The sequence below is a fragment of the Eretmochelys imbricata genome, chromosome 1 (assembly GCF_965152235.1).
Source record: "Eretmochelys imbricata isolate rEreImb1 chromosome 1, rEreImb1.hap1, whole genome shotgun sequence".
Lineage (NCBI taxonomy): Eukaryota > Metazoa > Chordata > Testudines > Cheloniidae > Eretmochelys > Eretmochelys imbricata.
In genome coordinates this window covers 262,487,463-262,514,095 of record NC_135572.1, presented here as the reverse complement: position 1 = coordinate 262,514,095, position 26,633 = coordinate 262,487,463, and the positions used below count along the sequence as shown (strand labels likewise).

At 43.8% G+C, this 26,633-nt stretch overlaps 2 protein-coding genes across 2 annotated transcripts in view; one reads left to right on the top strand and one right to left on the bottom strand.

Moving 5' to 3' along the window:
• The window catches only part of TIMP3 (TIMP metallopeptidase inhibitor 3), a 45,869-nt gene extending 23,142 nt beyond the window's left edge, over positions 1–22,727 (bottom strand). The window contains exon 1 of the mRNA XM_077829134.1: positions 22,345–22,727. Coding sequence (XP_077685260.1) covers positions 22,345–22,468 — 124 coding nt within the window. The 5' untranslated portion in view covers positions 22,469–22,727. The remainder of the gene's footprint in view (positions 1–22,344) is intronic.
• The window catches only part of SYN3 (synapsin III), a 251,497-nt gene that overhangs the window by 113,358 nt on the left and 111,506 nt on the right, over positions 1–26,633 (top strand). The gene's annotated exons all lie outside the window — the stretch shown is intronic.

Below are 26,633 nucleotides of genomic sequence, written 5' to 3'. Positions count from 1 at the left end.
AAATTTTGACTAAACATGCAAGTTTGATGGGGGAAAGAAGAACAATTAAAAAAAAGTCCATCCTGTCCCACACCCCATCCCCGTCTTCCAACCAGATCTAACACATTCTCTATGGTCCCCACCCTGTGGCTTTAATTCCTAGCCTCATCTGGCATATGTCACAGCTGTTTGAGGTAGCTTGAAAGAGAGACAGTCATGCACTGTATCTCTGGGGGATCGGTGGGTACCCAATTAAATGGCTTCATATGGGGGCCTGCATTTGTTTGCTATCGACTGCAGTTGGCCAGGGCTGGTTCAGATCTCTTACTGCTAAATATTAACCAGGTTCGTCATGTCCTTTTATTCAGCAAATTTTCCCTCTGTTAAAGTTCATTTGTTCCAATGGGCTATAATGTCCTGGCTTCCTACAATGAGGAAGAGGAAGAGAATAGGGCAATGCACCTCTTTCCGGAGAGTCTATAATAGCTCCAGGCACCATGTGGCTTCAACTAGTTATAAAGCAGGACCAGGGGACAAGAATTTAAGAAGCAAAGCTGCAGACAGCAACTGGAGTAAACGTGGTTGTGTTGGGGTCCCCCATCCAGCTTAATGAATGGAAGAGTATATTATTTGTGTTGTGTGATAGCACGTAGGAGGCCCAATTGTCCCTCATCACAGATGCCACATGACATCTGATGGCCTCATATATACAATTAGCTGTTTGTATTGGAAATGTGGAAATCTGAGTGTAGAAAAGGTTATTTATTAAATTAGTAGGACACCATTTTTAAGCTGCCAGCACTAGTAACAGTTTTACATCCCTCATGCTGTATCTCACACTGGATCCCACAGGGGCCTCTACACTTTGAAACATTAGCAGTGGGAATGGAGAAAGAGGAGAGAACTTTGTTAGAAAACACTGACCAGCTTCTGATCTAGACATACTGTTCAGGTCCCCATAAACAATTTAAAAATTCCTAAATTCCCCATAATAGTCCTCTCTGCCTAATTCCTAACATCCATCTTCACTCTTGTGCTTCCCATGACCCAGAGCTACTTTTTTTTAAAAAAAAAAAGAAAGAAATATTTGTAATTATTTGTAACTTGAATCTTTAAAGTGCTTTACATAGATGGCTTGCTCTATGCCAAAAGACTGGTCAGGGAAATTTGCAGGAAACACCTTGCAGAACACACACAGCAAAGCCAAAGGAAGAAAAAAAAGCCCTGGGAAAACATGCGAGGTCCATTGTTACCCACTCTTACATCTACCAAACTGTTCTTAGCTCAGGAGAGGTCAGGAAGGATGGAGACACTCATTGGAAATGGCACATGAAGCAGTTGTTTGAACCGTAAGAATTCCACACATGTCATTAGTTTAGATTCCCAGCTTGTGTCAGCAAAGCATTCTAGGCTGGCCATAGCTTTAACTAGATTGGCATGTGGGCTGCAGGGTAAGTGTGCCTACAGCTTGGAGAGGCCCTTAACAAAGGGAAGCACTGAAGGCACCTCTTCCATCTAGCTTTTTTGGAGGGGAGAATGTAACGGGAGGGGGGTTGCGGAGGCCCATTTTCACCTAAAATAATTTGTGGACTAGGCTGCTTTGCGGTAAAGCTCAGTGGGGTGGGGCAAGCCACAGAGTTAAAAGCAAGGAATGAAAATGGGGTGCATGGAAGGGAGCGCCTTGGGAACAGAGTGGTAAGGTGCCTTCACCTCTCCAAAGGATGAACTCAGCAGAGTGCCTATTGACTCATCTTGTTTGGCTGGCAATTGCCAAAGAGGGAAGATTTGCTTTCAGTGGGGGCTAGTGATGTTGGAAGGTGGATTGGCAAAAACAACATAAAAAAGCATTTCCAGGGTCAATTTACAGTCATGCGTAAAAATAACTAGTGTGTGACTCAAAATTGGTCCAGCAGGGCTTCCTCTGGAGGCACCTCCACAACTTGCCTTTGGGCCACCTGGGTTCTAAATTTAAGGTTTATTAACTCCTCCCCCAATTCTGGAAGCAAGGGTGGGTGGGGCATAGGGCAGCACATGCCGAAGTTGAGAAGTTAGTCTTTGACAGACAGGCTGTCCTTTCTCACAGCTCTTCTGAATGGTTAGGAGGGAGCCATGGGTCTAAGTGTTCAATTTGGGGAGTATGGCAGAGCCGTGGTGAGACCTATTAGGGGCAAACTGAAACCATGTGTGGTTTTAATGAAACGAGGAGCTGGTGTGCAGGGCTGATTGCAGCAGGAACATTTATTGCCTGGCTGGAATGTGCATCTGGCATTGATCGTTTCCCCAGCCATCAAGTGAGCAGTAATGTGGAAAGCAAATTGGAGCTTATAAAGAAAGATGAATTTTCTAATGAAGTGCAATTTGGGGAACAGCCTTTGTAAGGAGAAAACCATGTTTTTGTTCATTATTTTAGTAAAAAGTTATGGGTGAAACTGATTTTGTATCTCTGGTGACCACTGCCTGGAGGCTGAATTTCCTGAAAGACTGGCACAGCAGCTAAAAGACAGGGCAATAATCTGGAGGGCCTGAAACCAAAATGGGCCCCATTCCACCATCCTAACTCACCCGTAGGTACTTACTCCCTTGAAATCACTGGGACTATTTGCAGTATTATTGAACCTGAGTAAGGGGAGCAGAATTAGTCCCCAAGACACAAAAATGAGCACCAGCTCACACTGCACATTTGAAGCACAGTCTCTTGGATAATGCTGAGCCAAACAGGATCAGCTGTTCTGCTGGCAACTGGCCCCCTTGCTATTTACCATAGAGGATGTGAACGAGTAAGCCATTATCTTGCAATCGGTGTCTGGCTTTCAGCACAAGCAGGGTAGAGAAGCCCCTATCACCTATTTTCTGGGACGTGTCTAGATAGGTATGTAGAGGATGCTCGCAGATATCTGTGTAGGAGCCATGACAATTTTACCTCCTGCTCTGCTGCAGCGCCACATTCACACAGATCCTGGAATCTCAGGCCTCTAACATGGAGGATGCTGTTCATGTCTTGCTCTTAATACTGAGAAATTAAACCTGTGGACGGGAAAGGCGAATCTACATGAGGTGAAGAAACTGGCAGGAGCTTGTTCATGAGTTACTTCATCTCCTTTCTGGGATATATGGTGTGAGCAAATACACCTGCACACCTTTAATTATATTTTTCGAACAGCTAATAAAAAAATTCCTGAGCAAAGTCTGCCCTTTTCCTATGTCCCTTGAATTTACAGTGCAATCTCCAAACATACTGGGTGCTGAAATCTAAATGGGCCAACAACATGTACAAGAAGGAAGGGAGAGTCTGGCTTGGGAACATCTCGGAAAAAGTTTCTGTCGGACAGAAGAATTAGGGCAGCCCTAATGACCAATAAGACTTTACAAAAAGGGAGGGTCGAAAGCTCCATGCTTTGGACGCTACTTATTCACTGACATGTAAGAGGACTCTCCTTTCTCAAGCACCTTGCCCAACTGGGACAGGTGCCAGCATTTTGTGATGAGATGGGCCTCTACTGATCACATGTTTTACACACATTTTTGCACGTAGGAGCTAGAGTGTAAGAGCTGTTTGGAAACATGTATAGATTTCAAGGGTACTGGGTGGGCCTACAAATTCCTTCCTGCATTAGAAAACCTGCTTAAACTGATAGACTAAGCAGCTGTCCAAGCCAAAAGGGACATATATATTTAACCAGGTCCCAAACTACATGTGCTATTCTGCTTTTCATATTTGCACTGGACCTGAGAATAACCTAGTATTAGGCCTGCTTTTTTAGGGAAGCTGAAATTGTATGCAGACGTGCCTTCTTGGGAGAAGCCTGTCTTTTACCTATCATATTTTGCTGTGAGCTATTCAAGTGCTGGCAGTTATGTGTTGGAGGAAGCAGGGTATCTATAAACATAATTGTGTCCATGACACACTTCACATCGATGGTGAGCTTTGAGAAATCTATTGATTTGGTATATTATTTATTAATGTGTCAACAGACAAACCTCAGTTAGCCAGTCCATGATTGTCGAAAAATCTCAGCTTATCTGAATGTCAGATACTTTCCCTGAGACTGCATTGCACGCAAGTCTCTTTGTGCTGAAGTCTGACTGCCACCTTCAGATGTATATACAGTGATCTTAGAGCCTGATCAAGTGTCCACTGAAGTCAGTGGGAGTCCTTCCACAGAATTAGTGGGCATTGGCTCAACCCTTGGAGCACAGATCTTGGCTGCTGTCTCTAGCTCAGCCAGATAGCCTGCAGGCTTCAAAGAAGTTCAGGGATAGGGGACCATCAGTGCAGACCTAACAGCATCCTGGCCAACTCCCACAGGTATCCAAAGGTTTCTGGTATCCCTTCGGGTTTTGTGATAATTGGAGTTCTACTGCAATTACTTAATTTTAAATCAATAGCGTGACATTATACGGCTGAAGGGTTTCAGTATCTGTTTGTCCTTGAAAAGGTGTGAAATGGGAAGTGGGACTGGGATGTCCATGACAGAGTTAATCAAAACACATGAAGTGTCTCTGAGAAGATTTGCCCACCCTTGTTATTTGCCAGCAATACAGCTGTTTATGGAGTAGAGAGAAATATTGCCCACTCTGGCTTTGGACACAGGACTTTCAGACTAGAAAATTACTGAAGCAAAGGGGATGAAGATAGGCAGGGATGCAGCAGCTTTGCTTTGTAAACAGGTTCTGATGAGAGATACAATACTGAAAGTCCTGAGGAAGGACTGGCCAAAGAGGCCATTACCAATATTTTCAAACCTTTAGAAATACATCCTCGATAGAGAAACTGAAGCTCTTTTGTTTGTGATTTTTCATGCAAATATTTAATCAAAATTTCAAATCTCTGAAAATTTCAACTAGCTTTTATAAGAATGTATTTCTGTAAGTTATTTGCCACTATTGTGGTACTCTTGTACACATGCACATCCATATATTACTAATACAGTACTGTTGAGAAGGTTCTTTGCTACACTTGTATAACATCAGTGAGCACAGCAAGCATCAACTGTAAGTAGAACCCACCTTCCACAGACTGTATTGACTTGCTCTACACAACAGCTGTTTAGAAATCCAAGTCTAAACCACAGGATTTTCTTCCCACTCCATGTGGTCAATCTATCTCTTCATACAAAACCTGCCTCCTCAGGCCAAACGGATCCAGCTGAGATTTGGTCACAGTGACCTGCCTACCAGTCAAAAAGGACACCTATGCTAAAGAAATTGACAAGCTCTTTGAGTAACTCTTGACATAAACTTCCACTGGGCTCTAACTTTGTCGAGAAGAGTCTGCCTTCTAGTACCAGCTGCCTATGTCCCTTACTCATCCCCTTAACACACATGGTAAGTCAGCACAGCAGTAGCTATTACTGAAACTCAGTGGCTGAGCTTGCATGTTGTAAGGCCCATTAACTTTCTGGGCACTGTGTTTCTGAATGTTTACAGGCCAGGGTAATAATTTGTAGGGAGCAGACCAAGCCTGACTGTTTCCTTCTTGTCCAAGTCTTCCGAGGCATGACACAACAAGACCATTTGGGCAAAATAATGAACACAAACCTCCTCCCAGAGCCAGGGTTTCATCGCCTCAGTACAGATTGCACCTGGTTCACAGGTGACAAGAAGCTTAAACATTGAAAGAGAGAGCTAATGAAAACATATGAGGAAGTACCTTGTCTCAGTCCACTGGCGTCAGCACAGAGACAGTTGTTTGTTCACTAATGAAGCAAAACCAAGGTGAAGTGCCCATTTCCAAGGACTAGAAACAAATGAGGATGTTTTGGGATGGATATATGTATTATACAAGATTCTCAGCATTCAGAGAGACTAAGCTATAAATCTCAGGGGGATAGCATTCTGGAATTTCTCATGAAGTGCGAGACAGCAGGTAATCTGTTCAGAGTTAGCTGGCTTCTAGAACAGGAGGCTATTCTTGTTAGACCCTAAAAAGTAAGACTAGTAGAAGAGTTTCCTGACAAAATTCATTCTCTTAGAAAATGTGATTTTGTCCAAATTTTCTAAGGAAAAGAATCTTTTTCTGGGAATTTTTTTGATTGTCCATTGAGAAAATTGAAACGAGAATGTCATTTGAAGTGTAAATTGTGGTTTGAAACTAAATGTTTGTTTCAAATTAACTCTTCATTTCAAATCCACATTTTGAAACATTTCATTTTGACATTTCTGAATTGACTTTTTCAGGACATTTTGTTCTTCAAACAACACTGAAAAAGAGAATCAGGCCCACTTTTTTCCCCTGATTTTTCATTGTTGATGAGAACCCACAAGTCATATTTAAATCAATGGGATTTGCAGGTGCCCAGCATCTTTGAATATCAGACAGCTAGTGGTTTTTATAGGTAAGGACTACCCTGAGATTACCAAACTCCTTGCCCCTTGTGATCCAAGTAGGATTTGAACTAAAGTGTCAATCAGAATGAAACACTAATCCTTTAATTTAGTGCATCACTGAGGTTGTAAGCAAGTCAGCTCTGTGACAAATTTCTTCCCACTCTCTTTTTGCGGCGTAACCAATCCCAAGATCTTGAAAGAGAGAGAGTTCTGCTTTACTGGAGGTGGTAAAGGGCCCAATCAAACTCCAATGAAGTCAACAGAGATCTTTCCATTAACTTTAACTGGAGTGGGATCAGCCCCAAGTAAGTAGTGGTGGAATCTCAAGACATGGGGCAACAGCAGCTGCCTCTAACTTTCCAGAAGAAAACAGGGAAGGTTACTCTGCAGCGGTGTCCCCTAAGTGGCCTCACTCCAAAGACTTATTACAAGTAGGGGGCAGGGGAAGGCGGAATTTTAATGAACCAGTTTTTTTAAAAAAGGCATGTGGGCCACTGTGCAGCAGTTCTTTCAGTCCTACTCAGCCGGGGGTCATGGCTGTGATGCTTGGACACTCTAAGGGCACGGGAAAAGTCTTCTGGTTGTTTTCGCATCTCGTTCACAGCCTAAGAGGGAAACTAGCTTTTGGGTTAATTAACACTGTGAACAGACAGTGAGACAGACACTGTTGTCATCACCAGTTCAAGAAGTCACCCGGGTCGTCACTGAGCTGTGACATTAAGGCACATGCACATGAGGCAAATGTCCAACCTAGGATTCTTGGCAGTCCAACGCTGAGCACTTTCCATTGCCTCAGGGGAAGTTTCTCAGGGTCATGACTGCTGAACCATTGAGGGGCTGCGAATAGGACAAGGAGCTAAGGGTATTCACTCTAACTAGTGTTAGTACGCCCCCTTTGGAACTAGTTAATTTTACACTTCATACCTCAGATAAACAGCCCGGTCTATTTCTCTAAAGTAAGCCAGAGTCTGGTGGGTCAAGTTCTAATCCTGGCTCTGCTACTGATGCACTACATGACTTTAGGCCTTGTCTACACTATGGGGGGAGATCGATCTAAGTTATGCAACTTCAGCTACGTGAATAACATAGTTGAAGTCGACGTACTAGATCTACTTACCGTGGGGTCCACACTATGCAATGTCAACTGGAGATGCTCTCCCGTCGACTCCCCTTGCACTTCTCGTTCAGGTGGAGTACAGGAGTTGACAGGAGAGCGACCGCCGCATCAATCGCCTCGCATCGAACCACGGTAAGTGTAGACAAGGCCTAAAGTCATGCAGTGCATCAGTAGCAGATAAACTGTACTCAGTTTCTAAAATGGGGTTAACTTTGCACACTATGATTACACCCAGAAGGAAATGCAAAGCACATTAGCGAAAAGAAAAGAAAAGAAAAGAGAGGATATTCACATAATTTAAAAATCCACCTTATCTATAAAAGTCTCTGAAACCCAAGAGTCATAGGGGATATGAGTCTACGACAAACATCAGTCTAGAATGTGGGCCAAAAAAAACCCCCCACACATAAAGCAGTTCACAAAAATAGTCTCCATTACAGATTATGCTTTCCTAAATGCTGCAATGCTCGGTAACTCTGTTATTAGAGTTCTGTGAAGATACACCAAAAGGAAGTAAGATTTCCCTCCTTCATGGTAAGCATGGTGAGAATTGGTTAATGTTTACAAAGCCCTTTGAAAATGTAAAGCACTACGGAAGAATTACTGTTTCTATAATAAGGAGACTAACATTGTCCTTTTCCTGCCAAATGCAGTTACTGTTTTTCAGTTTTAAAGCCAAAATGGGAGTGAGGGCTGCCTTATAGGGGGATCACACCAAAATACAGTTCCTCTTTACTGAAGTAGAAACACACACACACACACACACACACACACACACTCACTCACTCACTCTTGCTGTGCCAGAGGCAGGTGCAGTGCATGCAGCTCATGAATGCATGTTTTCGTTTAAGCGTCTGTTCTTTGCCAGGAGAAATAACCCCAGGAATGCAGAGATCTGGTTTGATTTTCATACTGTGAGAGCATTGCAGATCCCTGCGTTCAGTGTCTGGAGACACCACCAAATCCTGTTAGGTATTGACTTTATTAAGGGTTGAAGAATGGATTTTTATCCTGTACAAGGATATAGTCCTATCAGGTATCCCCAACCCCACCACCACCCATGTGATCCCTTCCTGTTTACTACCCTGTCCGTCCATGACATAGCCAGCCTAGGTCAGGATGTATGTTTCGCTGATGCCAAGATTAGAGAAGAGCTCTGAATGGTAGAGAGAACGAAGCTTGCGTCAGTGGCCCCAAACTGCCAGACTTCACAAAAGACAAACAGGAAAATGTCCCTGGGCACTTACTGAGGGATGAAGATAGGAGAGAGCCTATGCTTCCCCCAGCCCTACCACTCCTAACATACATCAGTCCCGGAGGAAATCAATGTCAGTGGAGAGAGCAAACATAGGAAGGAACTTATTGATTTGAACACTTTCCGACATCAGCAAGATAAGCACACAGGCTTTGGCTGGTACCTGCTGTACTACTGCATTTCAACTGGGTCATGAAACAGGATGGACTGAAGGGGTGGGAACTGGCCAATAAGGGCTGCTACACAGCTTGTTGTGCCATTTGCCTTCCAACGTGCAGAAAAGAGCAGTCTCTTAGTATGGGCAAGCTCTGTAACCAAGTAGAACCTAGGCTCAGACCCTCAAAAGTATTTAGGCTCTGAACTTCTACTGATTTCAATGGAAGTTAGGAGCCTAAACACTTCTGAGGAGCTGGGCCCTAGTCCATAAAGACAGATATAGCTCTGTCTGGAATACACTTCCCTACTTGCATATAGGTTGAGATTAGGTGGTTTGATTTTTCACCCCAGCCCTATCAAGCCACCTGCCCTAGAAAGGCATCCGCAAGTTTTCATAACACTGGGAGTGATAATCTAATGACTTTACAGCTAGGGGCGGAAAAACCTTGGAGAACTTGTAATATCCCAATGAGCCATTCATCTGCCATGGTGCAGTCAGGTATATCCCAGGAGGTAGAGGAGCTTGTGTCTCAGGAGCTGTTAATCATGCAATTGAAACATTCAGCATGCAATGCCACTTTGGTAGGCTCTTGCTCAACCTAATTCAGCACGTTCTATGAATCCATAATCATGGGGGTTTATGGCTCTGGTCCAACAGTTCTGTAATTATTTGATAAGCACCAACAGAATTCTCAGAACTAAACTAAATATTAATAAACACACTATCCCTCTCCCAAGAGCCTTATAGTCTAAAAGAAAGAGCAGACCACAGTCCTCTGGGAAACTTCAACAAAAACTATGTGTGTGACCATTTAGCTGATCCTATCTGGTATTTCCTATATTCGTCTGTGTGTGTTAAGCTGAAGTTGTAAGTGGTATTATTATACTGATATGGGTTATCATTTGTTAGGCTCTTAGTAGTCTAGCTTCTATCCTGGTTTATAATATTCCATTAAAAAAACCCCGCTACCTTAACAGAATACTATCAAGATTGCCAATTCAAGCACTCGGAAGTTAGGAAATGCCTGCATTAAAGTTGCCCATATTACCTAAGTTCTGCCCCTTGTTCATATAAATTGGTATATCTTTAGTTACATTATCAGATACTATTTTTTCCCACATGACCCCTTCTCGAGTGCCTTCTAGTTGAAGATGTCAGTGTGCTTTACAAGCATTAATGAATTTGCCTTGTAAGGGAAGCAAATACTATTCCCATTTTACAGATAATGAAACTGAGGCACAGAAGTTATTCCAGAGCCTTGTTCTCTAGCAACTCACAGGTCTGCCCATAAAATGTAATGTGTGGTCACACCTACCTCTTCAAACTGCTACAGAACTTAAAGAAAGAAAAAGCCTTATTATTAATGAGTTATTAGGTTGTCTTACCCATTCCCCTCCTCCTGATCAAGATAACCACCTACTTGGTTAGAAACATGGAAATAAAAGAGGTAAAGAGATCAAATAAAATCTCCTTTTTATCTTAATTCACCAAGGAAATACCCTAGGAAGACCTTAATCCCCCATCTCCTCAAAAAACAAACAAAAACTGGTGCTGTACTTTAAGTTTACAACAGTAAAATACGGAGTTTAAAAAACGAGTCCTTTCCTTAAATTCAGCAACCTTCTGCATGGCAACGGCTCTAGCACAGGTACAGCTGCCTCTGACTTTCCACATTGCTGTTGGTTTGTGATTTGGCCTTTGAGATTTTAAATTAACACTTAAGTGAGCTGTAGCTCACGAAAGCTCATGCTCAAATAAATTGGTTAGTCTCTAAGGTGCCACAAGTCCTTTTCTTTTTGCGAATACAGACTAAGACGGCTGTTACTCTGAACTCTGTCTTTGGTGGTTACTAGAGTTCTGTGTCTTTCCCTCCCTACTCTGTGGATTCCCCAGCTATTTCAACATGCAAGAGTCCAGACCCCAGCTGCAGGCCCAAGCAGAGCACCTGCTTATCACTCCAGACCTTACACTGGCTGCAGCTCCCTTCCCATCTCACTTACCAGGGCTTCCTCTGTTCTTGACCCTTCAGACAAAGTCAATTTTACAAGCACAGCTCTGGAGACCTTTTGCCCATACTGCAGCCCTAAGGGACCACCTACTTATTTCCTCTTTCCTTGGGCTGCTTTTCTTCATTACCCTGATTAAAAGTTATCATTACCATAGCTCTTGTACTTTTCCAGGCAGTGTGGCCCTTGACTATCCTTTCTCCTTTCTTCCTGAGCCCCCTGCCTTCCCCTGCCCCCATGTGGTTTAACCAGCTTTTAGCCAAGCCCACAAGGCATGCTCTTTGTTATTACTCATTTATTCAAGAAGGTTGTTTACCCAGGAGCAGGTCCAAAGGCAAGTACAATGAATAGAGAGGCCACAACAGTCTCACAGAATTCTCTCCATTCTGTCACCTTCTGCGTGGAAATTTAAAGCAGGGGATCCAGTGACCTCACAGTTCACAAGACCTGGCCTAGAGGCTGTTTTATCCTGTCGATTTAGTCCCCTTTAATCTGAAATGTGCATATCTCCAGGCCTCTGGCAGGCAGAGAGGGTATTTATAGCAGTGTCAGAAGAGGAGGCAGGAAGTAGGAAATTGGGATGGGAGCTTGGAAAGGTTATAAAGGGCTAAGCCACACCACCTGCCTGGAATTCATTCCTTGGGGGGAAGGTAGAGTTAAGGAGAAATGTCACAGGAAATGGTTGGTTTAACCCAGATATCCGCTGGCTCTCTAGCCCTCTACCTGCTGTCTTTCAAAACCCCAGTCACTTCCTCTCTTTCAAAGTCAGGTGTAAGGTTTTTTCCCCCATCCCATGGTTTTCCTGTCCTGCCACAGGCCAATCTGCTTCTCCCTGCTGTTTTAACCATTTAAAGGCTATCACTGAAATCTGCCAAGTAGAGGGAAAACTATGCTAGTTACACCAGACCCAGCAAGTCAGACAAGCCCAAAGATTAAATCTACATCAATGGGGTGGGATTCTTGTTAGTTTCCAAAGCTCATGGCATTCATTATACATGGGGGATTGTATTTGATTTCAGAACAGCTGCTCCAGTGCTCTTTTATTCAGAATTAACATAGATAATGCCAACAGCCTCTCCCCAGCAGGCAACACTACAACTACATCCAATGGCAGGGGATGAACTGATAAAGAGAAACCGATGTGGCTGTCCCAGCAGTCAAACCACAGGGCAATGTGTGGGAGTCAAAGTTCAGGTCCTCCACTCCGAGCCAGCAGGACCCTGAGGCACTTGGAGAAGGGAGACACCCCTCTGTCCTATACGATATTGTAGGATTTTTGGCATAGCCAGAGAAAGGGATGTAACAACAAGGGTACGTTTGCGCAGTTGCACCTTATTGTGGTAATTTATACCTGTGCAAAGGGAATGTACAAGGTATTCGAAAATTGGGCCTTTCGGTGGTGGGGGAAAGAATAAAAAAGGAGTGGGCTGGGGCACGCTGCTCTCTTTTTTTCTCCCCAAAATAATCTGGTTTCAAACTCCTTACTATCTCAAGACAGTTAAGTCCAAAGTAGACTGCAAAGAGTTGCAAACAGATCTCACAAAACTGGGTGGCTGGGTAACAAAATGGCAGATGAAATTCAGTATTGATAAATGCAAAGTAATGCACATCAGAAAACATAATCCCAACTATATATATATCAAATGATGGGGTCTAAATTTGCTGTTACCACTCAAGAAAGAGATCTTGTAGTCACTGTGGCTTGTTCTCTGAAAACATCCACTCAATATTCAGCACTCGTCAAAAAAGCTAACAGAATGTTAGGATCCATTAGAAAAGGGATAGATAGTAAGATAATAAATATCATAATGCCACTATATAAATCCCATGGTATGCCCGTATCTTGAATAACGTGTGGAGTTCTGATCCCCTCATCTCAAAAAAGATATATTCAGATTGGAAAAGGTGCAGAGAAGGGCAACAAAAATGATTAAGGGTATGAAACAGCTTCCATATGATCAGAGATTAAAAAGACTGGAACTTTTCAGCTTTGAAAAGAGATGATGGGGGGATATGACAGAGGTCTATAAAATCATGAATGGTGTGGAGAAAGTGAATAGGGAAGAGTGTTATTTATTCTTCCACCTAACACAAGAACCAGGGGTCACCCAATGAAATTAATAAGTAGCAGATTTAACACAAACAAAAGGAAGTTCTTCTTCACACAAAACCCAGTCAACCTCCAACATTACAGGAGATGTTGTGAAGGCCAAAAGTACAACTCGGTTCAAAAAAGAATTAGAGAAGTTCATGGAGGATAGGTCCATCAATGGTTATTAGCCAAGATAGTCAGGGATGCAACCCCATGCTCTGGGTGTCCCTAGCCTCTGACTGCCAGAAGCTGGTTGTGGAAGACATGGGATGGATAACTCAAAATTGCCCTCTTCTGTTCATTCCCTCTGAAGCATCTGGCATTAGCCACTGTTAGAAGATAGGATACTGGGCTAGATGAACCTTTGGTCTGACCCAGTATGGCCATTCTTATGTTCTTAAGGACTAATAAGAATGAAAGGAGTAATGAGAGACCCCTTCACAGATTGCTTTACAATGAACTGGTTATTAAAGAAAAGCAATTAACATTATCTAGAATTAACATTTTTGACCAGGATCCACATCCAGAAGCCTGCTGGGCAAGGAGATATCTACTTGTTGCACTCGTTCCACTATTTCCTGGATGCAATGTTTTATCCCTTGAATACTTTTAAACAGCACGTTAGTTCTTTCAGTCCAGTGCACCTACCATTCAGTCAGCACTACTTTCAAATGGTAAGTTTCTTTCCCCATGATCCAGCTGGAAAAACAGAATTAAGTTCTTTCCCTCCCCCGGCATTTCTTAAAGGATTATTTGGATGAACTTAATGCTCAAAGAGATGGAAGGACAGCACTGGCTAGAACCCAGATATGATAATAGAGGTAGGCACTGTGCAATCTCAGGCCACACAGAGCTCTGATATTCCAAGTCCTAAACTGAGACTGCCAATTATGAAGAGATATGAGGCGGATACATAGGAACTAGATAGAGATCCAGCCCTCTCTCTTACCCACAATGGGCATAGCAGGGGCAAAGGGATCAAAATGTGCCTCTATACGGGCAAGCTTGCCAGCTTACTACTTAGTCCTTGTCTGCACTAGAGAGATCAATCTGTGGTATAGCAATGAATTATTTTGCACTGGTCAGTCCACCACCTATTTAGTTTGTCCATATTACCCACCCTGAATCAGTGAAAGCTTTGACCTTGAATCCACACTAGGGCTGCCTAGTGGGGTACCAGTTCTAATGGGATGGCTGTCTTCTCTCACAGCTGGTAAACCTTCTTATGTAGTCCTAACAGGCCTTCTTCAGCAATGTATTCATCCCCAGAAATCCCTCCTGCCACAGTATCCCTCCCCAGAAATCCACTCGCAGGTGTGGTCCCCTCTGAAATGCACCCTACTGCTCCCATTTTGCAGCTCCTAAACCAGCAAGCCAGCTGTGGATTGCCTACTGAGAATATAATCTTTGCCCCCTGTTGTGTTCCCCCCCACAATGCCAAAGATGATCGGTGTTGGAGTTGAATGCCTGGACTATGGCAGCATGTTGCATCCACACTGGCACACAGGCAATAAGGGCTTTACTCCTTCAACTTACCAGGGTGATTTCAATTGATTGTAGTTTCCCTATCACTCAACTGAAGCACTTGTGTCCACGGACGCAAGGTGCATTCCAGTTCCCTGAGGGACATTACAATTCATTGAACTCTCTCATGCAGAGAAGGCCTTGGAAAGGCAAGATCAAGTCCAATGCACAGTGTGTATTAATCCAGATCTTTGCTGGGTTTAGTTGATAATTTTTGAATCAGCTTCTCTGTGCTATTTAATTTCCATTTAACTGTCTGCACACTTTTTCCAGGGGCTGAAGTTGCCCTTTGAAAATTTCTTGTGTAAACACCACCAGGAATTTGGATTATTCATGGTCAACATTTATTTTACCAGCACAGAACTCAAGAGACTTCTCTCTCATTTCCAAGAGTGTCCAGGAATCTCTTCTGGTTGGCAGAAATATTGAATAAATAAAATCATCATGGTTGTGTAAAACTACTTGCATTTTTATGTTATTAGACACTGTCAGTTAGTGCACTAAATCTTCACTCTGGGAGCTCAAGGGAGCCACTTCATTTTACAGGGAAAGTTAATGGCTTTTTAGTCACAATTTTAAACACGCTCCAGTGTTTGTGACAGTCCTCTTAGAAACCTCAAAACATAAGCCAGATCCATCTCTGGTACAAGCTGGCACAATGCCACTGACAAGAATGGCACTGCAGCTGCTTACAGTAGTCATTAAGTTGGCCCAACCCTTTTTTTATTGCTTTGATCTCTCCTCCATAGGACAAACATGTCAACCCCACCTTCTGGACCAAATTCAGACCTGGCATAAGAGGGTGAAACTCCACTTAAGTCAATTTTGTTGCACTTGATTACATGAGATCTGCATTTGTCCCATGAGTTCCAAGGAGCAGAAGTCATCATGGCTGCCTTTTGGGTACTGCCTTTTTTCTGTGCACCAGCATAATGGATGAAGTCAGCACAGGTCTCAGTAGAGTGGGCCAAATTCTGCTCTCACTTATACCAGTGTGAATCCAGATGAACTCTGGACTATGAATAGAATCTGCCCCACTGTTGGCAAGTTAACAGCTGCAGCTGAGTCAGCAGAGGCCACTGGTGTTTTTCAGCTCCTTAAGTCAGATGTTTAAGAACAGCACTTACCTACAGTGCATAAGGCTGGGTCTGTCTATGGCCACAGGTATTGCCAACTTCCGCTCCCCCAAATTTGAGACTGATCACATTATTCTACATGTTGAACTATAGGCCCACTCTTTGTGGCTATTGCTCTGCACCTCAAAATTATGTGGCTATTTCGGTTTTAGAAATACCTCCCAGGTGTGCTAAGCTGCTAATATGGGGGCAAATTCATCACTTCCCAATGGCCACTTTATGTCAACATAAAATGGCCATAAAACAGCTCAATCTGTCCGCTGGTGAATTCTCCTGGTTATAAGAGGAGACCCTGGCAGGAGTGTAGCAGGTGTTGTCAGTCCCACACTGCCCCTTGAGGGAGCTCGACTGCAGGGGGCATTCGTGGGACGGTGGGCAGGTATGACTAAGCACTCCTACACCTTAGATATTCGTAAACTGTCCCTCTGGGAACCCCAGAGTAAGGAAAACACAAAGCTACTTTCTTTCTCCATCCAGGCCCCTCTGCTGAGTTCAGCATCACCACAGCAATAAATTCAGCTCCTGGTGTTTAAGATATAACTTGTATTTTTGACCTAGATATTTTACTGGTAGCCACTCATTTCCAGAGTAGAATATGTTTCTAAACCAGAGCTGGCAAAAGCCATTTAGTCTGCACTGATTTTTTGCATGTGCAAACTATTTGATAAAATGCTCTGTCTACAGATTGGTTGTTTTTGTTCATTAATTGTTTCACCCGCCTTGAATGGGAACTGCAAGCACTTTGATTAATAGATGGGAAAACAGACTAGCTCCATTGAAGGTTTTGGAAGTGGCTTTGAATCCCTCATTGAAATGTATGCTCTTTAGTAACTGCCTAGAGCAATACATCTCTGTGACTCAGCACAGCTACTTCCTACCACCACAGTACACTTTTTTTAAACTCAAATGGAAGAGCACACCAATGTCAGACAGAGCCAAGCTATATCGAGACTTTATTTATCTCACTGTTACTAATAAGCCCTACACTTAAAGTGCAAATTTAAAATGCCCAGTGTAGCTCACACTAACTATACCAGCAAAGCCTAATGAGTAGAGAATAAGAAGACCTGCAGCAGGTCCAAATTTATTTTGCTGCTTTGATGAATTCTGCTGCGAATGCACATGGAGAGAAAATAGCTTCATGTTTTTATTTTTGAATATTGTGGCATATGTACTACCTTGACCTTTGTTCTACTTCGGTGGTTCTCACACTGGGGTACAGGTACCACTGCTGGCACACAGGCCACAATCAGCCAGTAGGTGGATTGGTTTAAGTCTAGTGTCATAATAAGAATCCATTGTCGCTGAACTGGTTAGTTACAAGGTAGCATACAGAGTTTTAGGTGAGCTACAGTAGGTCTTAAAGTTTGAGAACAGCTGTTTCTACTTCACTGATTTCAGCATGAAGGCCTGATTCTCCTGTCACTTACACCAGTATAAAATTGATCCATCCACTGACATCAGCAGAGGCACTCCCCGTTTACAACATGGCATGGAAGAGGAGAACTGGACCCTGGAACTCTGGGGCAATATGCAGCACACCAGAGAAAGAAGCCTCCTCAGTCTAAGCAGGAGATCTTGTCATTAAAAGTAAACTTCAGCGTATTCTCTGGACGTTATTAGAGGACTGACATTACACCTCTCAGCTCAGTTGGGTTCCAAGCTGGAAGGCATCATGTGCATATCCCTGCTTGCTATCTAAAACCAACCTGTAGAAAGGTCTCCTCTTGGCATTACTGGCCTTTAAGAATTTTTGGAAAGCATACTTTTGACTTCAGTAAGATTCTGCACTCTTGCATGACTCCACATTATTGGATCCAGGAGCATTACCTAGGAGACTCTTCAGGTGAGGGACAGTCTTTGTGTCTTGCAAAGTATCAAGCGCACTAATGGAGTTTAATAAGAATAATAAATAACAATTCCCTTATTTTTTTGTGCTGCAGAAAACTATTGACGGAATTAGCCAGATTTGCTGAATTTAAAGTTACACAAACACCCCTCTGTTGGTAGATGAAGAAGTTTGCAAAGTGAAAGGCAAACGTTTTCTCCTAGCACAGCACATTGCTGTACATAATTACACTCTTGCCTCCCTATTTTTTCCCAGAAACAACTGCCAGGTGGAGGGTTCTCAAGAGCAGGTGGGAAACACTGAAAGGAAGAAATTTCTGCTTAAAGTAAGGAACTCTGGGACTGTGGGCTAGAACATCTGGCTCTCTGCTGGTGCAGAGGTCTTTGTGGGGTTACTTCCTGCAGGAAATCTGGAGTAAGCATGTGCAGTAGTAACCAGATACTAAGGAAACCCTTCAGAATTGCATTATTAAATGTTCTGCATCACTTCTTGGGGACAATAATTTCCATAACATTTTTGGGACAAAACCATTTGGAGGCGTGACATATTCCAGGCCAGATTCTACAAATGCTAAATACACTCTACTCCTGCATTATTGGGCCCTAAATAACCAAAAACACAAATACAACAAAAAAGTAGTTCCTTTTTTGCTTCTTTCCAAATCTGCAGGAATGCAACATTCAGCAGCCAATCTGAAAAGTTCCTGCTGCTCCCGCAGAAAGAAGAGTACAAACAAGCTCCTTTCATGTCAGCCACATCCAGCTGGAATTGTCACAGCTTTGACAAAAGGGGACAAAGCGCCTGTGGTCTTTGTTCCCTCCAAAGGCCCAGCAACAAAAATAACAATAAAAAAAATTCACATTCTTGGAAAGCAAAGGAGGCAAAGTTCCTTTATCAAACCTTAACAGTTTGCACTGAGTTTGCCACTTGGTCAACTCTAGAGCTGTCCATCCTGGCTCTTATACAGGAAGTCACAATTCAGTTGAAAAGAAAGAAAACCAGGAGTTAAAGCATCAGTTTGGCTGTGGATCAATCTCAGAGATTCTGCCTCGTCCCTCCCCTAATTTGAGCAACAAGACGCAAGTACCCCTCTATCTCATTACTTACTGTGACTCTATTTGTCACTCTGGCATGTCCAGGGTGAGTGAAGAGGCCCCAAGTGACAGCCATGTCTCCTGATTAGCAGTACTGTTTTTCAAAAGTATGGCTGCGTATAGAGTCTAGGCTTCCTCCCGAAACCACAACCTCTGATTTTGGTATTGAAAGAATCTGTCTGTTTAAAAAACTGCCCTCTCACTGGGTTTGCTTGAGCATCTGTTTCTGAAAAGTTGGTTAAAAGGCTGCAGAAGATTCCAGGGTTGGAACCCTGCCACAGAGCTTAGCCCACGGTAATTCAAAATGAAATTCTAGTGCCATATCCCCCATTAGGGCAGGACAGACTAAATGAAAGATGGTCCCTAAGCCCTACCTACTGAATTCCAACAACAAGCACTTGCATTACATTTCCAGAGCAGAAGCTTTCTGCCCCTTCAGAAGCCACACTATGCTGGCATGTTTTTGGAAGGTAACAAACACTTGCCAGGTTATCACCTAGCTAGTTAATATCTTGCATTCTTGAAGGAGCTGTTTTAACAGCTCTGTTCTTCCAGCCCTGTCTTGATTCCCAGCCCTTACTGCACTGATTCCTCCCTTTGGAGCTGGTGTTTTGTCAGGAGTTTCAAGAGCTGATAAAAACTTGCTGCCAAGTCCCTTTCTTCCCCACAATGTGTTTTATAACCTGGCATGTAGTTTAGTCTGTCTAAACACTGCACTAGTACACTGCCGTCAGTTTCTATGGAGACAGTTAACTCCTCAATGGCCAGAAGTCTGGATATACTTCTTGTCCTTTCGGCTAATGAAAAGAATGGCAATGCTGGCGGAAGACAGCCAGGCAGGGATACTGCTTAAGGGAGATTTTGGAGCTTCATAGACCTAGCTCGACTTCTTCAGGCCAATCACAAAAATGACAAGTTTGGTTAAGATCAATCCATAGTAACCTCATAATATGTGGGAACTCTCTTTCCCTTTTGCTTCCTCCCCCTTTGTATTATGCGCCCCCTTGCAAGTCCCAAGAGCGCAATCCCTGTTATACCCACACTTGATATCTCAGACCAAGGCAAGGCAAAAATTATGAGCCATAATGAATAACAGCATGTCACTCAAGAATAAAATGAAATCAGCAACTTGACATTAAACTCAGTCAGAAATCCACCAATCAGAGAAATCTTGCAAACAATGTGATCTGTACAGGGCTATTCTGGAGGGCATGCCACACAGGGCTTCACTGCTTGTCCTACTTTTAACGTCTTGTGTTTCTAGAGAAGATGTAAGTTATCAGAAAGTGTAATTAACAGGGTGCATTTAATTCCTTAGTCAAAGCATTAAAAGGGAGTAACAGATACCTGAATTCTCATAGATTTGGGGGGAGGAATAGCTCAGTGGTTTGAGCATTGGCCTGCTAAACCCAGGGTTGTAAGTTCAATCCTTGAGGGGGCCATTTAGGGATCTGGGGCAAAAACTAGAGATTGGTCCTGCTTTGAGCAGGGGGGGTAGACTAGATGACCTCCTGAGGGCCCTTCCAACCCTGATATTCTATGATTTCAGCACATGAAAGGCACATGTGGAAGCTCCAGCAACAGATGCTGCCACATTGGCTTCTCAAACACCATTGTTTTCAGAAAAGACAAAAATCTCCTTGGCAGCTGCCTCTCAGCTGACACACTTACAGCTAGTGCAAAGTAAAGAAATTGTCCGCAATAAAAACTTTCAAGTGAACTTTCAATAGTATGGCTTCCTGGAAGGATCCTCAGCTATAAAACTCTTCATAATGTTTTCCAGGCTATCAGGACTAAAAGCAAATTTTACCTTTCCCAGGCCTGTGAACATGTATGTAATGTTTTTTCTTGCCTTTCAGGAGCAAATGCACTACAGAAACTAGACACAAATAATTAGGCATCTCTGCAGGTCTTTATAGAGGAGGGTTAAGACAAGAGAGGGAAACTTTTTGTCAGCAGGTTCAACTAATTTAAAATGCTACTGATGTGATTCCATGTTAGTGAATCAAGTCAACATTGCACTGAAAAGTTAGTATATTTTTGCCCCTATTTAATTTATTTTTCATAGAAGCTGCCAAGTTGACTGCTTCACAGTCTGTTTCCTCAGTCTGTCTACAGAGGAGTCACAGTACTGGTATCAGCAGTGCACACATCCCCAAACCACTTGTGTGTCTCTCAACCCTGAGCGACAGAGACAACCTCTAGGGGCAAAGATAGGACTTCAGTCACCATGTCTATTCAACCCTTCCCCTCTCTGCAAAGATTGACACCTAGGCTGACAGCTTGTGCCCATTGTTATGTGGACATCTGTATACTAGGAACTAGACAGAGACCACTCACTCATTTATTATACAGTAGGCCACGGAACAGCATCAAACAGCAACCATATTTGGTCATTTAATACCAACCTGGGCCATATGCAAACCAGGTAACTAGCGTGAGTCTCCATTATCCCATTGCCTTGAGCCACCCACTTATTCTCCCCCACCCCTCATTTATGAACACCACTCAGATGCCAAAGATTGGAGCAGGAGAACATTAGGAAGGCCCCAGTGAAAATGTGGTTTTGCTTTCAAAGTTTTTTTTAAAATCCTATATATTGTAGTTTTCCTGTCCCTAGTGTCACGCTATTTCAACTTGTTATTTTATGTCAGAAAACACACACACAAAAACCCTGCAAGGATCAGAGCATACTGTGGAAAATCCTTGGGAAACTTGTTACACACCTCCCTGACTCTTCACAAAAGTTATGACTGTACAGAGCCCATGCGTTCTGTTGTCACTAATTGGTGTGAATTACATCATTCCAAGTTGCCAAGGGCAGGTCCCTAGCTTGGGAGAAATTGTCCTGACTTTTATTGTTGTTAAGTATTATTATTTGCTTGGCAGGAGGTCATGATGGAAATTTTGGCTGCCCACACCTTCAGTTTTGTCTGTGTCTGTATGCAGGAAGCCTGTCACTTTTACAATTACTGATTTCTAGAAAGTCTGCAAGGCTTGTTTTTCTTGGAGAGGTGGCAGTCTTGGAAAAGCTGTTGTAGAGTTTAATTTTTAAAACAACTCCCATTCTTCATTGTTCCTTAAGGGAAAAAAAAATCACCACTTTTAAAAAAAAAAAAGGGAGAGAGAGAGAGAGAGAGATGCATAAGGCAACTCCAGAAAGCTACATAGGGTCAGGTCATCTTCCACAATTTTTATCCTGCCCCCATTTTAACTTGATTGCTTAAAACTGCAACGATAAAGCCTTAATGGTTTTTTGGAAGTGGGGGAGAAAGACTGGGGGGGGGGGGCGCTGTAATTTGGAAGTAGTTGTCTAGCCCTCCAGCTTCTTACAAATGGGTCTGATTAAGCCTAAACTGGTGGTTTTCCATCCAGTATTTCATATGCCGGTTACTTGTCAAAGTTTGAGCAAAAAGGTTCCCTCCTCCGTCCCAGCCCCACACAGAGAACTTTCTAGAGGTCAGGGAACATCATATCAGTGTGGAAGAGAAGTGCCACCCTCTCTCTGCGCGCACTGGAGGCGGGGGGGGGCATTTCAACTTCTCTCTCTCTCCCTCCCCTCTGGCAAAGCACCCGCGCACCTGCACGCGGGAAACTCTGCTTGCAAACCGCACGCTCGCCGAACCCCGCACCGCTACCTCCCCCCGTCAACGCGACGGGCGCATCTCTGGTACCACACGGCGCATCTCCCCTGCAGCGGGGCACTCATTCCTCCCCGCGGCTGGGAGCGCGGAGAAGGCTGGCCGCGGGGCAGAGGCGCCAGCCGCCGGGAGGAGCCGGGCGCGGGCCTCAGGAAGGGGACACTCACCGATGTCAGAGTTGCAGAAGGCATCCTGCGGGTGGATGGGGAGGCAGGTACAAGCCTCCGCCACCAAGTCGCTCAGGCTCCAGCTGCAGAGGAGCACGAGGAGGAGGCTGAGCCACACAGACATGATGCTGGCGCGGCTGCTGGCCCAGGGTTGCTCTCCGCTGAGGAGAGGAGGGGACGGCTGGCTTGTTGCGGGGGGGGGGGTGTTCTCTTTTAGGCTTCTTTTTAAACGGGCTTTGAGCCTCTTCTCCTTGCGCTGCCCCCCCCGCCCCCTCTCCAGACAGCTGCTGCTGCTGGGAAATGCAGTTGTGCGGCAGCTTCGCCGGGGCTCGCCCTGCACGCGAAGTTCGAAGCTCTCCGCGCCTTTGCTGCTCTTCTGGGCTGGCGGCTGCAGTTATAGCCTGGATAGCGCCCTCTCGGGCTCGTGGGGTGCGCCCCCGTCCCGACCAATCGGAGCCCCGCATTACCTCATCTCCCAGGCAAAAGGGGAGAGGCTAGGGACAAGCTGCGGGGGGGCGGGGTTGGAGCGAGGGATTCAGTGCCTTATAGGGAATAATGTGGCTGTGGGAGTGTGGGGGGCATGTGCAGCTCTGGAGCAGGGAGAGGGACAGATGGAGGAAAGGGTTGCTACCTGTTTCAAAGCCCCACCAAAAGTTCCTTGTTCAAGGCGGCCGCTCTCCTTTCCCACCGCCTGGTGCTGGAGGCAGATGCTGTTGCAAACAGGTTGCATTATTCTTGGATCACCGGGGGTGCAGGTGGGAACACAGAGCGGAGCAGATCCCCAGCTGGTGCAAACTGCCATAGCTTCGACCTTACTTCAGTGATGGAGCTATGATCATTTACACAAGTTTTGACAATGTGCCTCACACTCGAACACATATTTCGGTGGCAGAATCCAATATGGGGAGATCAATTCAAAGTGCAGACAGATTTTTTTTTTTCATCTTTAATTACTTTCCTGGAAAATAGCTCATCTGAGTGGGAGCTAATTTTAAACTGGAGGTCCTAGAATATGAATATGAATGCTTTTTTTAAAAGAAAATATATCACAGCATGGAACGAACATACTAGTGCTTCTTTTCCTTCCTTGGTGTGCAATGGAATGGGGTTGGAAGGAAAAAAGGAGGGCAAGTCCTATTTGGGCTGTAAACCAGGATTTTATGCTTGTGTTTTTTAATCCTATCCAAACCCTTCCCCACAAGCAGCAAGGGGTGATAAAGCAAACCGTTAAAACCAAGCTGGAAGAAAAGCCTGTCATATCTACCCAGGCACTCCCAACTCTTAATCTTGCTATATATTTTAGCAGTGCCACTTTAGTGTAATGTGTAGCGAAGTCCTGTTTGCTTTGTTTTCCCTTATCCCTGTTGGGAACTGTACATTTCTCTCAGATGCAGACATGTAACTGTTACAGTAGAGCTGGACTCTGAGGATGGGAGAGTGCCAGATGCACAGTACAGACAGCCTTATTATCCTGCAAAGGGGCTGAGGAGTGATTAATGAAAGTATCAAACCACTGCACTTAATATCAGAGTACTTTCCATGGGGTTTATAAGACTTAAGCATTTCTAGTTATACATTATGCCAGTATTAAAGGCCAGAGACCAGCTGTCCTAAGTTTCTAAACAGTAGGCTAAATCTTCAAATTTACGGTTCAGTTACATCTGCGTGGAAGATTGCCTATCTGTACCTTGTCTTTAAGTGTACAGCCTATAGAAAACAAATTAAGAACTCCAGTCCCTTGGAAGGATACACTTTGTTTTGGGTATTACTATTAGACCACTACAGTATGAATGATTATGTTAGAGACGAAGGATTGTCTAGAGGTTAAGGTGGTGCTAGATTGGGACTTGGGAGACCTGGGTTCAAGCTGTGTCACCCAGTGTGACCACTTAGGGTATGTCTACACTACAAAAAGAAAAAAGCCACAGCAGCGTGTCTCAGAGTCCGGGTCTACCAACATGGGGCTTGTGCTACGGTGCTAAAAATAGCTGTGTAGACATTCCCACTCAGGCTGGAACTCTGACTCTGAGACTCACTCTGGGTTTCAGAGCCCGAGCTCCAGCCCGTGCAGGAACATATACATGGCTATGTTTAGCACTGTAGTGTGAGCCCCACAAGCCTGAATCTGTAGACCCCAGCTCTGAGATTCAGAGCTGCGGGGAGGGGTTGGAGGTTTGGGGTTTTGTTGTTTTATTTTTCAATGTAAACAATACTCTTTGTTTCTCTGTGCCTCAGGTCCTCACCTGTAAAATGAGGATGATAGCACTTCTCTACCTCATAGGGGAGTTGTGTGGTTAAATATATTAAAAACTGTGTGGTGCTCACACAATGTATATATATATAAATATAAGTACATGAGAGTGAGAGACAGCTCTCTGAAGCAGATCACTTTCATGTCTAACTGTACATAGTTTTGTGACCCATCTTTGTAACTTGAGAAACCCCAGGCAAAAATATGAGTTGGGTATTTGGAATCTGTAGTTGAGTGCATATGACAAAAGCTAAATCCCTGGGACTAGACTCTGATCTCAGTTTTACTGGTGTAAATCAGGAGTAGCTCCATTGAAATCAGCAGAGATACACTGGTGTAAATCCATATTAATAAGATCAGAATCTTGCCCTGCACTTTTTTCATTATTTAAAAGTATGGGTCTGAAATTGACATCACCAGCATCATGATACAACTGACCAATCAGCAAAGAGCACCACAACACAATATTTGAGAGAGGAAGGATATTCTGAAAATGAGAGAGTTTGGCCCACAAACACCCAAATTTTTATCCCACTGACTCCCTCTGTTGCTTTGACCAGGTCACTCTCTGAGTCAGTTTTCTCATCTCTAAAATGGAAATAGTAATGGAAACCTATCTCACAAAGATGTTATGAGAGTTAATGAGTTGAAGTTTGTAAAATGCTGTGAAGATGTTACATGCTAAGAGTTGGTATTATACTTAGACAAAAGACATACTTGGAAGAAACTGAAAGGGGCAGAGGAACAAACCTTTGATTTCCTTCCCCCTCTGGTTCTGAAATGGGGATCAGGCCATGAATTCCTGAAGTTACAGGAGACTCCTAAATGCTTGGGGCTCCAAGAAGTTGCTTATGTTTTAGGTGGGTCCTGACCAGGATTGTTAAAGTTACCAATACAGCTGCTAGTTCATTTTTTCTGATGTAACCTGGAGAAGTAACCTGCAATTCCATTTCAAGATGAAAGGGACACAGATTGCTTTCAGTTGCCCTGGCTGGTCATCCTCTCCTGACTATGAGTAAGTGTTCTGGTAGTCATGTACAAAATAAGGTCACTGCCTCACTGTGCTACCCTCCTTCAATCTGAACCTCCTGGACTCATGTATAAGCAGTTGTTGGACTAATGATATTTGGAGACCGTTTGCCACCAGTGCATTCTTTGTCAAAGAGGTGGCTTTTCTATTGTGCTATATTGTTTTTTCTATATTTCTCCCTGTACTGAATGCTGAGAAGAGCTATATAAGATCTTGCTATTGTTATTATTATGGGGAAACTGTAGCACAGAGAGGGGAAGTGATTTGCTGAACGTTATGCAGCAGGTCAGTGCAGAGCTGGAATTAGAACTTAGATCTGGTTCCCCATCTAATGCCCTTGCCTCTGGGCCACAATGTCTTTTGGAGGGAAAACTAAAGAAGGAAAAACCAGTATTCAGCTCTTCTTGAAGAAAGCATTAAGCCTTTTGTGGCCATTTTCAAAAGTACCTTGATTCACTTTGTGCTAGGATCCCACAAGTTAAGCATGACTGGGCTATGTCAATACTGGGTGTGAAAATTCCAAGGATAACCCATGTAACATCTGTAGGTGTTGGTGACTCAGTACGTGGTGTCCTTTCCTCTGAGTCAGTCCTGAGTTAATGTCTCAACATAGTGCTAGGGGGCACTGCGCTGCAAGATATAGGTTGGCTTTTGTTTCAACGTGGAGTGAAGCCCAGGTTCTGACCACTTGTGATAACCAAAGTGGTAATCCATGGTGCTTTTTGCAAGAGTAGGATGGTTAACTTTTATGTCCTGGTTAAATTCCAGCAACAATAACTACTTTCTGCTTCCACGAGTTCCCACTACAATTTAAATGGGATACCTTATTCTTCTCGTCCCCCTCTTCAAATCCTATTGCATGCTGATGCTGGCAGGGAATGTCTGAAGTGTTCCATCCCAGAGGTGGCTGCCATGGTTGAAGTAGCCCTGATACAAAGGGTGTAAATCACTCTGGGATTCTCCTTCAGGACAAAGGATGCTATGTAAATGCAAGCTACTACTGTAAAG